Source organism: Lampetra fluviatilis, chromosome 54, assembly GCF_964198595.1.
Source record: "Lampetra fluviatilis chromosome 54, kcLamFluv1.1, whole genome shotgun sequence".
Lineage (NCBI taxonomy): Eukaryota > Metazoa > Chordata > Hyperoartia > Petromyzontiformes > Petromyzontidae > Lampetra > Lampetra fluviatilis.
The window spans coordinates 510,949-528,657 of NC_136328.1; the positions used below are offsets into that span (position 1 = coordinate 510,949).

Sequence of the window (17,709 nt, forward strand, 5' to 3'; positions counted from 1 at the left end):
ACGTTTTGATCGCAACACAAGCGGTCGTCATCAGGAAAAGGGGGTTAGCCTCTAAAGGCAAACTGTTGATAGAGGTTTGAAATGGGCGTAGCCCAAGTGTCAACAGCATGGATTCCTGCAGTCACGAAAGCTTCAAATCAAGATTAAGCACGTTTTCTGGAAAAGACGTAACGGCCTATACTCTTTGGTTCTTTCGGTAAAGTCACGTAGGTATAAAATAAAATAATAAATCACGACGTTTCGGGCGCAACACAAGCGTCCGTCATCAGGTGGGACAACCACAGCAAGAAACAATTGCAATTTAAGAGTCACGAAAACTTCAAATCTAGAAAGTAACAGTCTCCGCATTTCGTGGTTTCAGGATACGATATCAAGTGCCAATGTGACGATCTTAGTGACATCAGTTTGCCATAACCTTGCAGTTATATTCACAGAATGGTTCAGATTCGAAAGGGGACTAAATATCTAAGTAAACGTGAAACGGGTGACGGCGGTGCCACCCACCATCGTTGTTTTTGTTTCCGAGCGTCCACGGCTCGTCCGAGTCGAAGTGCGTGTCGCCGCCGATGCCGGGACCGGGGAAGTAGGCGTGGGCGAGGAAGCCGCCCTCCCTGTCGAAGGGGGAGCTGTCCCCGTGGAACCCCGACGCGAAGAAGATCATGATGTCGGCGTCGCGCCGCCCGCTGCGGATCTCGTGGTAGGGGATCTCCTCGAAGGCGAGCGGCGTGACGCGCTGCCAAACGTCGAACGCCCGGCGGATCGCCCGCCTCGTGTCTGCCTCGCCCACCTTTGGGGTGGAGTTCTGCAAGCTTCGCGACCCCACGCGCACACGCACGTGCGCACACACACATGCACAAAACAACAACCGCCATTAACCATTAAGTGGCAGTGACGTCACCACGGCGCTTGTGCCAGGCTATGTGCACGTTAAGGCCACGTGAAGTGTCGAATGCCCGTTGGCAGGAGGTCACGGGGCAAACCCAGGTGCCATGGGTTGACTGACTGAGATGACTGGCTGATGCACCACCTGTGCCCCCTACTGTGCCAACTTGATGTGCTTTAGCCACCCGGCACACACGCGCACACGCTCGTGGGGTAGCTGCCTACGTATTATTGTTGTGATGTGGTTTGCCCAGGCACGTCGCAGGCGTGAGCCATGTTCCGACGTGAAATCCCAATTGAGTGACTTGTGTTGTAGCCGGGTGTGACGTGTTTTACACACACAGGGTGCGCCGCACCTGTACATGCCGTGGGTGATGCACCAGTATGTGCCGCACCTGTAGATGATGCACCAGTGGGTGATGCACCAGTGCGGTGCACCAGTATGTGCCGCACCTGTAGGTGATGCGCTTGTGGTGCCACTTCTGGCCTGTGAGTGCGTAGCGGCGGCGCCGCACACCGGGGCCGTGGTCGAAGCGGTCGGGGACTCCGCAGCGCGGCCTCTTCATCCACCTCCAAAGACAAAGATCCACCGTGTAGCCTTAACAGATTGTTGGGGCAAGTGTTGTTAGCAAGTAGCACCTGTGAAGGCCGGCACAGCACACGAGGGGGTGGGTGGCCAGTGCTATGCACAGCCACCTTTGTCTCCCTAGTGCCGATGTTTACACGCCACACCAGGTACTCATTTGAGGTTGAGTCGACCACCTTCACACACGTAGAGAGATATCACACACGTGTGTAGAGCGATGACACACACGTGTGTAGAGCGATGACACACACGTGTGTAGAGCGATGACACACACGTGTGTAGAGCGATGACACACACGTGTGTAGAGCGATGACACACACGTGTGTAGAGCGATGACACACACGTGTGTAGAGCGATGACACGTGTTGAGATATCAGAGTCAAGACTTGGTCAACACAAGCGTGCAGAGACAAAGATCCCCCGTATAGTATTCACAGATTGTAGGGGCAAGTGCTGTTAGCGAGCACCTATAAAGGCCGGCACGGCACACGAGGGAGTGGGTGGCCAACACCACGCCCGGCCGCCTTTGTCTCCCTAGTGACGATGTTTACACCAGTTTGGTTGTTTTTTTAGCGACGGGAGGAGTGGAATGCCACGCAGAGCAGGGGGAGAGAAGACAAACTGTGCACGGTCGGGAGTCGAACCCAGGGCCTTGTTGCTGTGGGGCGCGCGTGTTGCCACTGCGTTGCTGCCACCCTGACGCCCAAGGAAGAGTCCTTTCGCGTTCAGGTGATCTCCTCTCTCAATTGGATTCAGCCAATTCCAGGGGAAAGAACCCACTTTTAATGCCATCGATCACTTTTAATATTCACACGAGCTTCATTAGTCAAAAGTTGCACTGCGTTTAATCCACGCACGCAACGGAAGCCAACCGTTCTGCCGAACTAACTTTTCTCTCTCTCCTATAAATGCAAGTCTCGAATCAACTTTTGTTTTAAATTGTCCTTGTCACGAGGAAATGAGGTTTGAAATGAATTGCTCAAAGGGCGCCATCGTCAGCACCGCTGGGCCGAGACGCGCGAGGTGCCACCGCCTCCTCCTCCTCCACCACGCCGGAGGGGGGGGGGCACGGCACGGGCCGGGCTGGGCCCTCCCCTCTCACGGCCCGCAGCTCTGGAGGCGAGTGTTGTGTTTGTCCTGCGAGTCGAGGACCCGGAAAATAAGAGACAGCCGTCGTGTTTGTACTCTTCTCACAATCCGACGCCTGCTGCGTCTCGGCGTTGTATACTTGTGTCGTGACACCGCGGGATGTCACTGCGTGGTGCCGGCCCTGGAGGGTCACGGCGTGTGGTGGAGCGACACCACGTGGTGTGGGTGCAGCAGCAGCCCTGGAGGGTCACGGCGTGTGGTGGAGCGACACCGCGGGCACCACGTGGTGTTGGTGCAGCAGCAGCAGCCCTGGAGGGGCTCCGTGAGCGCTGACTGACAGTGCTGGGTGGCACCACGCTCTGCGTGCAGTGCCGACCCCTACAGGACAGGGTGTGGGAGTGCCGGCCAGGGAAATGGGGTTACTAAGGGCCGTGGCGCTCTGGTTGACCCCAGAGGACTCGTGACCGGTCAAGTCTACACAGGGGCCCCAGGTGGGGGCTCGGGGTGGTCACGCGAGGCGAGCGAGGGAGACGCGCGAGGGAGACGCGAGAGGGAGACGCGAGAAGGAGACGGAGCGCTGAGGCCTGCCACCTGCTGGCCGTTTGCCGCATTTGCCGGTGGAAATTTCAACCAAAAGACGAACTTCTTATCCAGCAGTGGAATGACAAAGGGCTGTAAATGATGCGTCATCATCCTTATCGTGATTATTCACCACAGTGGTGCCTCGAGATGGGCTCTCTCACGTGAGCTCTCTCTCCACCAGCAGTGGCACGAGCAGGCAATTGCGGGGCTGCGCCTCTGACCGCTTGTATCGCGGTGCGAGAGTGGGGCGCCAGGGTTTGACGGCATCGCCGTCTGGCAGAGGAAACGTCCCCCACACGAGGTGGCCGCGCTGCGGAAGCAGGAGCTGATTGGTAATGGACTGGCAGATAAATAAATCACGCTTCGCAGTTCAGCCTCTATAGGGCTCAACGTATACAACATGCATGCCAGCTAAAGCTAAGACACACACATGATAACAAATCAAACGAGGGAACGCATTTTAACAAACAAAAAACAGCGCACACATTCTAATAATACAAACACGAGATTTTATGTAACAGTACGGTTGATGTTGATGTAAAGCAACAGCTGTAATTTTCATGAAGATGGTTGGAATTCCCTCCTCCCATCATCGTCGTCTCCCCCCCCCCGCCTCCAGCTCTTACAAGAATAACCGTGGCTCAATTCAAGAAACGCTTTACCCTCTTATCAATTACACCTTGGACGGTGCTGTTAGCTGCTGGCCGCTTGGCGTTTTGGGACATTGTGCTCAGCAACTGCGTCAAAACGACGCCCATTCATCTCCCCCTCCCCTCGACTCCCGGAGCCGGCTGCTGTGAGTGGATCCTCGGCAAAGCGCAGCGGTAGCCGCGAGACAAACAACAATCCTGGTGGACGCCTGGTGGACGTCTGGTGGACGTCTGTGCACACACCAGGCGGTCCTGGCGTCGCCGCCCCTTCTATCCATGCACAGCCCCAGTTCCATCGCGCGAGGGCTTGAAGCAGCCCACTTTGCCTTGCCTGCATCGAGGCACTGCGTTTGCAGTGGTGCACAAGCATCAATAAATAATGGCTACATTGATCGTAAAGACCACCTTGCAGTAGAGAATAGGCCGTATTTGACAACAACGCGTGATATTCGCTCATCGCTCTCGGAGAGAGAGGACGACTCGGAGGCAGCAGCAGCCACGCGAAAAGCCGGCGCCAACAACTGCCCAAGCTCTGTGTCCCTCTGTCTATCGTGGTGTTAGCAGTCAATTATTGAGTGTTTACAAGAAGAAACCCCACACGTGCGAGGGGGAAACACTCTATTCCGTACAGACAGAACAGGTGGAGTCCCAAATTGTTGCTGTTGTGCGACGCAGGGTACGGGACCTCCTGGACGCGACGGCACCTTCTTCAGAGCACGGGAAGACGGCCGAGCTCCCAATACTCCAACTTCACCACCGTTGTGAGGCAGCGTTCACGACGGACGTGTTCTCTTTGTCTGTGCTTGTTTATGATTGGCATTGAAACGGGTGTTTAAGAAAGCAGCTGTTTTGTTGTGTGCTTACCGTACTGTTTGTGCTGCTTACCATTTTGTCGAGAAATCCCTTTGATAGGCCAGGAAAACAGGAAAGGTATGTCAAAAGGCAGCATGAAAGAAAGTCTTGCAAGAGCCGAGTTGTGTAGGGAACTGTCCACGCGCCAATCAGGGATCACTCCGTCGCCGCGTGCACAAGTCGAGCGGCGCGCTGTTTGCAGTTTCATCGGAGAAGCGTAAATTTGGATAAAATAGATTCGTTTAGATTATTTGGAGTTATTTACCACAACAAAATTGGACTTTTATAAACAAAACATTGATTCTCATTGAGGCTTTCCGTAGCCATATAAATGGCATTGCACTTTTTACAGAGAGTGCCAGGCAGGCTCTAGATGCCCAGTAGAGTCGTGGCAATCAGAGCAACGTCATCATTTGCGCTACGCAGAATCGCGAGAAGAGCTACCCGACGGGGGGGGGGGGGCATGCATATTGCAGGACACGGCCACTACTCGATCGAGCCGTGACCTTTAAAAGTCCCGGGGGGGAAAACCTTTTAAAATCACTTGGAGACTTATCATCGAGATGAATATTCGCAGAATGTTCCAAACAATAATGCCGCCGTGTTTGTTTCAAAGGTTCTTGAAAACAAAACCGATCCATAATTTGCGGGGCCCTCTATAAATATAACCGGCACACACAAACACACGTGCGGCTGATGTTGATGTGGAGCAACAGCCAGAATTTTAAACTGAGGTGCTTGATGAGCCAGAAGACTGCGTCAGCAGTAGCGGAGTGGCGGGTCGCCGCTGTGACGACGACGACGACGCCTCCTGTTTGTGAGTCGGGCACTCGGTCGTTCTACGCTCCACGCCTCTGTTCTGGGTGGTGATCGCAGTTGCTGCTCACCGTCCGGAGAGATTTACATGTTTCATTTGTGCATCGTCAAGTATCCGCATCTGGCACACACCGACGCCAATAACCTCAAGTGTTCTAGAGTTGATGAGAATATAGCTCAACTACAGACATTGATTTTTGAACGTTTTTTAGTATTTTGTTTAAAGTGGATGGGGATTAGCCAACTTGGCAGCTGGGGAATTGGCTGCATATTGGCTGTACGGAAATAGTCGCCCCCTTTTCAGACTTATGAGCATCATCAATCACACGGCACAGCATCCTCGCCGATAAACACTGCGAGAGACGAAAACGAAGACGTGCGAACTGAAGAGCGCGTGGGCGGGTGTCAACGTGAGCGGCTGCAGATGGTGAGAGGCACTCTCTCTCTCTCTCTTGGTGGTGATGGTGGTGGTGATGGAAGTGGTGATGGAGGTGGTGCACGCTCGCGAGAAGGAATATTTCATCCGCAGCGCCAGGACAAGCGGTGTGCAAGTCGCAGTGCAGCAGTGACTCCCCTTCTCACGAGTGCGGGACTTTTAAACATCTTTAGACAATTTATCTTTAATCATCTTTATGCGATTTGCCATTGAATATGACCTTTGCTGTATTAAAACAGTGACTATTTACGAACTTAACGGGTTTTAAAGGGCTCTGCATCTCTGGCCCTGTGTGCTGTCGAGAAGGGCCACTGACCAAAGCATCACCGATTGCATGCCGTTCCTTTTAAAGGCCACGGAGTTGGAGGACTTTATCTTTGTACTTTTTTTGTTTTAAAGGGCAAAAGAGGAGGAGGTGGTGGTGGTGACGGTGGTGGTGGTGCTGACAGCGACGGTGACGTTGGTTGCGGTGGTGGCGGTGGTTGCGGTGGTGGCTGTGGTGGTGGTAGTGGCTGTGGTGGTGGCTGTGGTGGTGGCGGTGGCTGTGGTGGTGGTGGTGGCTGTGGTGGTGGCTGTGGTGGTGGCGGTGGCTGTGGTGGTGGTAGTGGCTGTGGTGGTGGCTGTGGTGGTGGCGGTGGCTGTGGTAGTGGCTGTGGTGGTGGCGGTACCCACTCGAGCGTGCCGTGGTCCACGCTGCCCGTCACGTTGATGCCGTAGAAGCGCTGCATGGCCGCCACGGCCTGCGCCATGGCCCGCGGCGAGCGCATTGTGGACATGCGGCCCGCCCCGCCCGGGAGGTAGCCATAGCGCTCCAGCCAGCCCTGCCACCCACACAGAGACAAAGGTCACGCGCCAAGCCTTCACGGACTGTTGGGGTTGTCGGCGAGTAGCGCCACCTATGAGGGCCGGCACGACACACGAGGGGGTGGGCGGTCAGCACCGACGCCCGACCGCCTTTGTCTCCCGAGTGGCGGTGCACACAAACCGCACCAGGAACTCATTTGAGGCTGCGTCGACCTAGGGGAGACCCAGGACCGGTTTGGATCATCGTCACCGGTGTTGGCCGTGAGCGAGAATCGAACCCGGGTCGCCGGGTTCGTAATCACTTCGCGACACAAAGCGAATAATGCAACTCCCTCTGCTCCGCCTGGCGGAGCTCGGCTTGGCGCGAGAGGAGCCGCGCGCACCCGGCGCCTCTCGGCCCAGAGGGGGTCGCACATCCGAGGGCGACTCTCGCAGAGTCCCAGCGACACGCGGCGGGGTACGCGGGCGAGGAAGCCGCCGCCACCTCCCTCCGCCTACGCCGTGCTCACAGCGGCCGGCGCTCACGGTAAGAAAAGATAAAATAAAGTAAAATAATTCAACTTGGATTTGCGCGCAGTCGTGCGATGTTCGAACGTGGCGTGGAAGTGGCAACCCTCTCTCCGCTCCAGGATGTCAGGACGGAGATGGCCTTCGCTTGCCTCGTGCCTCATTCCATCTCCCACGGAGAAGCATGCAGCTTCGGGCAGGCTGCCATTCAACTAACACTCCCAACGGCCAAATAGGCAGCCTTCGATTACATTTGTGTTTGACGGTTCAAGTCGAATCCTCTGCGGAGAAGTCGAGGAGACGCGAGGAGAGAGGCCTCACAATGCCCTCCAGTCACCACCGACCAGATAATGGCCTCCCGCTTCTGCGTCTGACGCATTATGCTGAGTGCTGCACTGTGCACGACACACAGAGCACCCTCCCTACATGCTGCACGTGTAGGGTGCTTGCAGCGCGCATACCGCTCCCCCGTGTGTGCCTTCTCCAGAAATACATTTGCACGAAAAATGACTGAATCCTGCAACACGAGTTCGATTCCCTCCCGCGGCTCACACGAATGGCGAGCGATGTCTGAAGCGGGGTCCTGGGCGCTCCACCGAACCCCCTCTGCCCATCGTGGTGAAGTGGGTCAAACAACCTCCGTGATCGACATGAAAGTGGGGAGGCCTGAATCCAGCAGTGGACTGATAGAGGGCCGTGAACACACGACTACATGAATATTCAGAAACCAAAACAATGTTGGTGCATTTTACGCGTGTGTGGTGCCACGACCGTGGAGCAACTCCGCAAGCACCGCGACTCCCCCCTGGCCCCCCACCCTGAGCACAGACACGCAGCACACACACACACAGCACACACAAACATGCAGCACACACACAGCACACACACACGCAGCACACACACATGCAGCACACACACACGCAGCACCCACACACACGCAGAACACACACACGCAGCGCACACACACGCAGCACACACACACACACAGCACACACATGCAGCACACACACACGCAGCACACACAGACGCAGCGCACACACAGCACACACACACACACGCAGCACACACACGCAGCACACACACACACGCAGCACCCACACACACGCAGCACACACACACACACACGCAGCGCACACACACGCAACACACACACACACGCAGCACACACACACACGCTGCACACATACACGCAGCACACACACGCAGCACACACACACACGCAGCACATACACACGCAGCACACACACGCAGCACACATGCAGCACACACACACACGCAGCGCACACACACACGCAGCGCGCACACACACGCAGCGCACACACACACGCAGCGCACACACACGCAACACACACACACACGCAGCACACATGCAGCACACACACGCAGCACACATGCAGCACACACACACACGCAGCGCACACACACACGCAGCGCACACACACACGCAGCGCACACACACACGCAGCACACACACACGAAGCACACACGCAGCACACATGCGTAGTGTCCCGGCGGGGGATCGCCTGGCACCACGGGTTTTCACCCGAAGGGCCCCTAGGTGGGAAGTCCCGCGGTTTCCCGGTGCCAGGAGACTGGCCGTCCCCCACAGGACAGGTCACATTGCGGTGCCAGGTGATTGGTTCGACCCCCACAGGACAGGTCACATTGCGGTGCCAGGTGATTGGTTCGTCCCCCACAGGACAGGTCACATTGCGGTGCCCCAAAATTGGCTTAAAATTGTCTGGGCGCACAACGTTTCACCGGGCCAGCCGCAATGAGTCACGCACGACATCGGGGAGGGGGCTGGGGTGAAATATTAAGCGAGCCGAGCAGACAATGAGGTCAGGGGATCCCAGCGCCACACACCGAACGCACACGGTGGGCAGGGTGCGTAGTCGCCAGCCGGACGCCCTTCCAGAGTAAACGGGCTGAGTCAGGGATTAATGAGTGCAGGTGCACAGGCAATAGGTCGAGAAATAACCGTCACAGGTAGGTGCACGATTGCACGAGTGATAGGTGAGGCTTTTTCGTCATCCTCCCTCCGACTCTCACAGCGTCCGTGCGACGCCGTGAGTACGGCTGCGAGGTACGTGGTAGGGCGTGTGAGTGTTTGGGGATATCAGTATGCTAGGCTCTGCTCGCAGAATATTCCCTCCGGGCAGTGCAGGGTTTGCACCGTGAATAAGCGTTAGCACAGAGCATCGGTGCGGTGTCTGTGATTTGTGTACGGAGCGGCTGCGTGAGGGCAGAACCGCAGCTCGAGCGCCCGTTGAGATAATCGCCTGCAGGGGCGCGTGTGTTAGGATGTAATCGCCTGCAGGGGCGCGTGTGTTAGGATGTAATCGCCTGCAGGGGCGCGCGTGTTAGGATGTAATCGCCTGCAGGGGCGCGTGTGTTAGGATGTAATCGCCTGCAGGGGCGCGTGTGTTAGGATGTAATCACCTGCAGGGGAGCGTGTTAGGATGTAATCGCCTGCAGGGGAGCGTGTGTTAGGATGTAATCGCCTGCAGGGGCGCGTGTGTTAGGATGTAATCGCCTGCAGGGGAGCGTGTGTTAGGATGTAATCGCCTGCAGGGGCGCGTGTGTTAGGATGTAATCGCCTGCAGGGGCGCGTGTGTTAGGATGTAATCGCCTGCAGGGGCGCGCGTGTTAGGATGTAATCGCCTGCAGGGGCGCGTGTGTTAGGATGTAATCGCCTGCAGGGGCGCGTGTGTTAGGATGTAATCACCTGCAGGGGCGCGTGTGTTAGGATGTAATCACCTGCAGGGGAGCGTGTTAGGATGTAATCGCCTGCAGGGGAGCGTGTGTTAGGATGTAATCGCCTGCAGGGGCGCGCGTGTTAGGATGTAATCGCCTGCAGGGGCGCGTGTGTTAGGATGTAATCGCCTGCAGGGGCGCGTGTGTTAGGATGTAATCACCTGCAGGGGAGCGTGTTAGGATGTAATCGCCTGCAGGGGAGCGTGTGTTAGGATGTAATCGCCTGCAGGGGCGCGTGTGTTAGGATGTAATCGCCTGCAGGGGCGCGCGTGTTCGCACCGCCGCGTGAGCATGAGCGGCGGTGCAGGTGGGCGTGTGTGGAGTAACCCCGTGCGGCGGTGAGGCAGAAATTTAGCGATGTCCCTCAGAGAGGGCGCTAGCGCAGGGGGGGAGATCATCCGGTCGGCGGGAGCCTGGCGGGAGCCAATCGACGCGGTGAAGGAGGAGGGAGTGGAGGAGGAGGGATTGGAGGAGGAGGGAGTGGAGGAGGAGGGATTGGAGGAGGAGGGAGTGGTGGATGAGGGAGTGGTGGATGAGGGAGTGGTGGATGAGGGAGTGGTGGAGGAGGGAGTGGTGGATGAGGGAGTGGTGGAGGAGGGAGTGGTGGATGAGGGAGTGGTGGATGAGGGAGTGGTGGATGAGGGAGTGGTGGAGGGAGTGGTGGAGGGAGTGGTGGATGAGGGAGTGGTGGAGGAGGGAGTGGAGGAGGAGGGAGTGGAGGAGGAGGGAGTGGAGGAGGAGGGAGTGGTGGATGAGGGAGTGGTGGATGAGGGAGTGGTGGATGAGGGATTGGAGGAGGAGGGAGTGGTGGATGAGGGAGTGGTGGAGGAGGGAGTGGTGGATGAGGGATTGGAGGAGGAGGGAGTGGTGGATGAGGGAGTGGTGGAGGAGGGAGTGGTGGATGAGGGATTGGAGGAGGAGGGAGTGGTGGATGAGGGAGTGGAGGAGGAGGGAGTGGTGGATGAGGGAGTGGTGGAGGAGGGAGTGGTGGAGGGAGTGGTGGAGGAGGGAGTGGTGGAGGAGGGAGTGGTGGTGGAGGGAGTGGAGGAGGAGGGAGTGGAGGAGGGAGTGGAGGAGGAGGGAGTGGTGGAGGGAGTGGTGGAGGAGGGAGTGGTGGAGGAGGGAGTGGTGGTGGAGGGAGTGGAGGAGGAGGGAGTGGTGGAGGAGGGAGTGGAGGTGGAGGGATTGGAGGAGGAGGGAGTGGTGGAGGAGGGAGTGGAGGAGGAGGGAGTGGTGGAGGAGGGAGTGGAGGTGGAGGGATTGGAGGAGGAGGGAGTGGTGGAGGAGGGAGTGGTGGAGGGAGTGGTGGAGGGAGTGGTGGAGGAGGGAGTGGTGGATGAGGGAGTGGTGGAGGAGGGAGTGGTGGAGGAGGGAGTGGTGGATGAGGGAGTGGTGGAGGGAGTGGTGGAGGAGGGAGTGGTGGTGGAGGGAGTGGTGGAGGAGGGAGTGGTGGAGGAGGGAGTGGTGGATGAGGGAGTGGTGGAGGGAGTGGTGGAGGGAGTGGTGGAGGGAGTGGTGGAGGAGGGATTGGTGGAGGAGGGAGTGGAGGAGGAGGGAGTGGTGGATGAGGGAGTGGTGGATGAGGGAGTGGTGGAGGGAGTGGTGGAGGGAGTGGTGGAGGGAGTGGTGGAGGAGGGATTGGTGGAGGAGGGAGTGGAGGAGGAGGGAGTGGTGGATGAGGGAGTGGTGGATGAGGGAGTGGTGGAGGGAGTGGTGGAGGGAGTGGTGGATGAGGGAGTGGTGGAGGAGGGAGTGGAGGAGGAGGGAGTGGAGGAGGAGGGATTGGAGGAGGAGGGAGTGGTGGAGGGAGTGGTGGAGGAGGGAGTGGTGGAGGAGGGAGTGGTGGATGAGGGAGTGGTGGAGGGAGTGGTGGAGGGAGTGGTGGAGGGAGTGGTGGAGGAGGGATTGGTGGAGGAGGGAGTGGAGGAGGAGGGAGTGGTGGATGAGGGAGTGGTGGATGAGGGAGTGGTGGAGGGAGTGGTGGAGGGAGTGGTGGATGAGGGAGTGGTGGAGGAGGGAGTGGAGGAGGAGGGAGTGGAGGAGGAGGGATTGGAGGAGGAGGGAGTGGTGGAGGGAGTGGTGGAGGAGGGAGTGGAGGAGGAGGGAGTGGTGGATGAGGGAGTGGTGGATGAGGGAGTGGTGGAGGGAGTGGTGGAGGAGGGAGTGGACGGGGCGGACGTCGCCCCCCACCTGCCCGGCGAGGGCGGTGGGGTGGACGCAGGCCCCCACACGTGTACACCACGTGACAATGTGTTCGGTCATGTTGGGTGGTGGAGGAGGAGAGGGGGTTGATGGTGGTGGTGGAAGTGGGGGAGGAGGAGAGGGAGGTGGTGGTAGTGCTGTTGGTGGCACAGTAGGGGGCACAAGTGGTGCCATCAGCCAGTCATCTCAGTCAGTCGACACGTTGCACCTGCTGGGTCTGCCCCGTGACCTCCTGCCGGCGGGCGTTCGACACTTCACGTGGCCTTAACGTACACCTAGCCTGGCACAAGCGCCGTAGTGACGTCACCGCCACTTAGTGGCGATTGTTGTTGTTGTTGGAGGTGGTGGGGGAGAAGGGGGACCGTCTCGATGCAAATTGGGCGTGGCAGATTTGGGTTCGTCACATTCCCTCTCAGAATCAGTTCAGAATTCCCTCACCCAGAATATTTTTAGATGTTTTAATTAGCCACTTGGATTCAGTTTCTTTTAATATTTAAAGAGTTAAGTTTAGGGTGTTTTTTTTACTCAAAGTAAATATATTTAGAAACATACTCCATGGCTTATTTTGTTAATTACAGTTTTCAACAGAGGTGGGACAAAGTCATTGTTATGCAAGTCCAAGTCGAGTCGCAAGTCATCAAATTCATGACTCGAGTCTGACTCGAGTCCAAGTCACATGACTCGAGTCCACATCTCATAGGTGGGACAAAGTCATTGTTATGCAAGTCCAAGTCGAGTCGCAAGTCATCAAATTCATGACTCGAGTCTGACTCGAGTCCAAGTCACATGACTCGAGTCCACACCTCTGGTTTTCAACACCTCTGCCGAGAATTTCGCCAAGAATGACCACACGTGGCCTAATTCACTCGCAACAATTTGAAGCATCGCGTCAATACATCAACGTTAACTCACAGCCCTTTGCCAATGCACTGCAGAATGTGGGCCTCCCTCAGCCACCGTGTCGAGCACGCACGGTTGTATGTCCACACGTCACGACACTGGTCGGCGCGGTTTGGTGAAGAGGAAGAGGGTTTGGCGCAGGGCCAATTCAGACATCACTCGCCACTGATGTCAGTCGCGTTCCGAGAAACGATCTCGGGTCCCCTGGTCCACAGCAGTGGTTGCAATGCGTTAACCATGCAAGCCAGACGATTGGGGATATGCTCAGGTCGCTGCGCCTCGCAGAGAGAGAGAGAGCTGAGGATGGCGCGTTATGACCGCAAATTGTTCGGATGATCTGAGGGCAAAGCCATTTACGCAGATATTGACTTATCCACATCCTCATCATCCTCTCCCTCTCATCCATTAGGGACAAAGGAGTTTCGTCGCGGTATAAATCACTGCGCATCGGTGAATCTAAACTCAACCGGTGGGATACGCGCAGCGCTGAAATGAAAGACGTCTGTCCCGCGACACGAAGGCGCGATTGGGAATGATGGATATTGAAGGCACGCTGCCCAACAGGTTTCTGAGTATCAGACAATCCGTTAAAATCTCCGCACCAAAATTGAGTGACCAAAACAGCGTTCTGAAAATGTTTTTCCCAGCTACGTTGCAACTGCCCTCCCGGACTTAGGACCTTCCGTCTTAGGACCTTCCGACTTAGGACCTTTCGACTTTAGGACCTTCCGTCCATCAGCGAAACAACACCCCCAACGCGACACGTAGAGATTTTAACACCAATAATGTAACCCATGCAGCTTATTCAACAATCGATAATTATTGTCTCATTTGTAGCAACTTATTTGTCGAGTTCATCTCGCTTGTTCTCGCTTGTTCTGTCTTGAATTGGTGCGTCCCATTCCTCCGATGGGTTATTGGCGCACATCCTGCGCATCATTTCCATTCTAATATATTTTTGCCCGCATTCAGTTGCGCATCATCCATTGTGCGAGCAAGAACTGCGATCTGAATCGGATGAATGGACACAAACTTGCAAGTGTCGACTTAACGCTCAAAAGCATGCTGATCTCTCATTGCGTCGAACCCAACCCGCAGATAAAGCGCGGTGAAGGTCAGGAGAACTGTGCATCCTCCGCACGGTGCGAGAGACAGGTGCCGGCTCTTGACAGCCTTCAGAACTTCTTCTTATTCTTCTTGTGCATGATGGACACTTGGTTCAGGAGCTTAAAGCCAATGTCGAGGTCTGCTAGCCACAAGAGGGCTTCAGAAGAGTTCGTGTCGCTTTGCTGTTCCTCCTCCGTTGAAGAAGCGCAGACTACGGAGCTTCACTCTGTGGGTTCTGCCGATCCAATCTCACTCCGTCGACGTCACTGCATCGCAGCCCGCGTACAGCGCTTTTCTTTTGCAAGACCGGGTAACTGGCTGTGTATGGACCGGGGTAACTGGCTGTGTATGGACCGGGGTAACTGGCTGTGTAAGGACTGCGGTAACTGGTTGCGTCGGTGTTACTTAATCACTAGACGTTGCTGGTGGCCACGGTGACTCCACTGCCCTCCGTGTACATCCACAGCACAAGCCGACGGTTTCGCTGCGTCCATACATTTGTAGTCGGCAAGAGCACGCAGTCTTTGCAACGGGGGGTGATTACCACGGCTTCATTTCTCTCCAAAAGCAGTCCACATTATTTACAAGGAAAAAAACATCCCAGCAGTCGACCCAGATGACAATGAAAATAAACAAGCGGGCGATGCGTCGCCTCGTGCATGCTCACGGCGGTCGATCTGCAAAACTCCACCTCTCACACAAAGCAAATGGAGGGCTAAACCACTTAGAACGGAATCGTTCACAGTTGTTCTTCATTAGCCATACGAAATCACCACCTCCACGATCATCATCATCATCAGGAACAAAGTCGGGCTCACTCGAACCGAAGCTGGTGAACTTGTAGAACATTTATAGGCAATGAAATGACCCTCTATTTTTATGGTTCCTAGTTCGACGTGAACCGATATGCATCAAACAACACAAAGTAAAGAAGCAGACATTTCGCCTCCTTCCCAAATCTGCCCCTTCGCGTTCAACCACGGGGGGTGCTGCTGCTGCCCGTGCCCCGCAGGGACGCGAGGCACGGGGAGGACGCGGCGCTGCGTGCGGAGCTCCATCCTCGCAGCGCTCGCCCCGAGTGTCCGTGGCCAGCCCTGGCATCCTTACCGCTTAATGTTGTAATAGAAATCTGCACCACTAATGCAACCACTTCATGCTGGCCATCGACAAAATCGATGACTGATGATGTCAATCCTTAACGCTACACCGATGCATTTCGTGAACTACTGTGTGTGTGTGTGTATTACTTGAAATCTGAATGTATATTCTTGGTTCTTTCGGTAAAGTCACGTGTAAAAATGTATTGTTTTATATTTATATTCTTTTATTATTTCCCTTCTACGTGACTTTACCGAAAGAACCAAGAATATGAGATGTGATCTGTGCGGTGGCTTTCTTCAACCCCATCGCTCTCGCAGGCAACACGAACACTGCCCCCCCTGCCTCCACTGCACCGCAGCAGTTGACCCCTCTACCCTTCCGAAGTAGTTTACGGAGGATGTTAGCAACCTCCCCTGCTAACAGGACGTGTCTCAGTCTCCTCGCAACCCCGTGCATTATTCACAAGGCTGCACGATTCCACACAGAGTCGTCAACACCTCTGCCCTCAGAGTGGCCATGGCGACAGCGTGAGTGGAGTCATCGGGGAGTGGAGGCCGAAATGGTACCCGGCCCCAACCTGCGGAAGCCTTCAGTTGCCCGATGGCACCCACACACGAAAACAAAAAAATAAACGTAAATGTCCAACTTTAATTCATTTTATGAACTTGGATTTCTATCGCACTCGAGGTCTGTCACGAAAACGAAACGTTTCGGAGCACAGAGCCCCCTCCCGGCAGCTGCCCCTGTGCGGCACGGAGGGACTCGGCACCGGGCTGGGCGATGGGCATGAATCTGCCGGTAGGGGGCGATGATTGTTAAATAAGTAAATTGTGGGTAACATTCCAAAATGTTGCAATTTTAACCAACATTCACATTGTTTTAGTCATGCGGGAATACCAGGAGAACAACACACTCCACTCTGACTCAGTCTCTCTCTCACACACACTCACAATCTCACACTCTGCAGAACGGGGGGAGAAAGAGCGTACAAACTCCAGTCTCTCTCACACTCACAATCTCACTCGCGCACACTCTGCAGAACATACAAACTCCACACAGAAAGGAAGAAGAGGCTGGGTTCGGGAATCGAACCCAGGTGGCTCTTGCTGGGAGGCGCGGGTGGCCGCACTGTGGCCACCACCCTGCGCCAAGCCAAGCCTCGATCTCGCCCGCTCCTCGCGAAGCCTCGAGAGCGAATCTCGATCCACTGCCTTCCCTTTCTCTCCTTCGCTTTTTGCAGATACACGGAAATCTGCAGCCATTTTAGGACCGGGGGGTCCCATGAATAATGCAGCGGTGCGCTCTGCTCGTGACGAGCGCTGCGCGCCGCGTGCGGCGGTGCCGAAAGCGTCGAGCTGCGCTCAGCATCTTTGCCTAATGGGTCAAGGCTGGCTTCTGAGCGTGGACACGTGCACCCAATCCGGCACTGCGAGTCCATTACAAACACAAGGCAATGTGTTGGTTATTTCACCACACTGCACGATTCACTCAAACGGGGATGTGGTAGATTTGAATGCAGCGCTGCTCATCAAAGCGCCGTTTAAATCGCGCTTTTGCAGGGCCGCACACACAGGAATCGCGGCCAGTTGAGTCCGGCGTTCAGCTCAAGAGTAAAATCAAGATGTTGTTAAGGCTTAAAACTGCTTTATCCAGAAGAGCTCAACTAAGTCCGAGGACTCTTTTCAGGAGGCTGCTGCATTGGGTTTTTATTTTAAGATGTTTTCAGCCAAGGAATGATGATTGCTTATTATACACGAGTGGGTGGAAACCGGAGCACCCGGAGAGAGCCCGTGCACACGAGGGGGCAACACTCTATCTCCGTACAGATTGAAACAGACGGCGATTAGCCCACGCGCGGTACTGCCTGTCCTGGCGAGCCAGAGTGCGGCAACTCCTCGAGGCCCACAGAGAGGGAGTCCCACAACAACGTCGCTCTGTGGGGGGGGGGGACCCACCGACCCAACGACCCTCCTCGCCGCTGCTGCCTCCACACTGCCCCGCATGGCAGGCGGCCAGGTGCATAGCCCCCACCGCCCAGCTAATTGCACGGAGTTCTAATTACTCAAATACAATTCTGTTTGGGAATTACACGCCCCCCCTAGCACGCAGTAGCAGCTGCAGCAGCAGCGGTGGCCGTGAGGTGTGCGACAATGGGCGGCACCGTCGCCAACGCCGACGCGTTCAGCAGCAGCAGCGCCGCGCGGCGCCGCAACCTGCCAGTAGGGCAACTCGGGGAGGTTCGGCACGCTTCTACCCACAGGGCACTCGACTCGGGAAGTGACACTCACCACAGCCCCACCCTGGCACGGTGACTCTCATCACAGCCCCACCCTGGCACGGTGACTCTCATCACAGCCCCACCCTGGCACGGTGACTCTCATCACAGCCCCACCCTGGCACGGTGACTCTCATCACAGCTCCACCCTGGCACGGTGACT

At 56.2% G+C, this 17,709-nt stretch overlaps 1 protein-coding gene across 3 annotated transcripts in view; it reads right to left on the reverse strand.

The window, feature by feature from the left end:
* LOC144949553 (matrix metalloproteinase-16-like) overlaps positions 1 to 17,709 on the reverse strand; it is a 41,772-nt gene that overhangs the window by 15,073 nt on the left and 8,990 nt on the right. For 2 of the 3 annotated variants that reach the window (XM_078879483.1, XM_078879482.1), the window contains exons 2-5: positions 6,566 to 6,714; positions 4,675 to 4,692; positions 1,336 to 1,452; positions 505 to 809 (exon numbers count right to left, since the gene is read on the reverse strand). In XM_078879483.1, coding sequence (XP_078735609.1) covers positions 505 to 809; positions 1,336 to 1,452; positions 4,675 to 4,692; positions 6,566 to 6,714 — 589 coding nt within the window. The remainder of the gene's footprint in view (positions 1 to 504; positions 810 to 1,335; positions 1,453 to 4,674; positions 4,693 to 6,565; positions 6,715 to 17,709) is intronic. The other variant, XM_078879484.1, reaches the window with a different exon arrangement.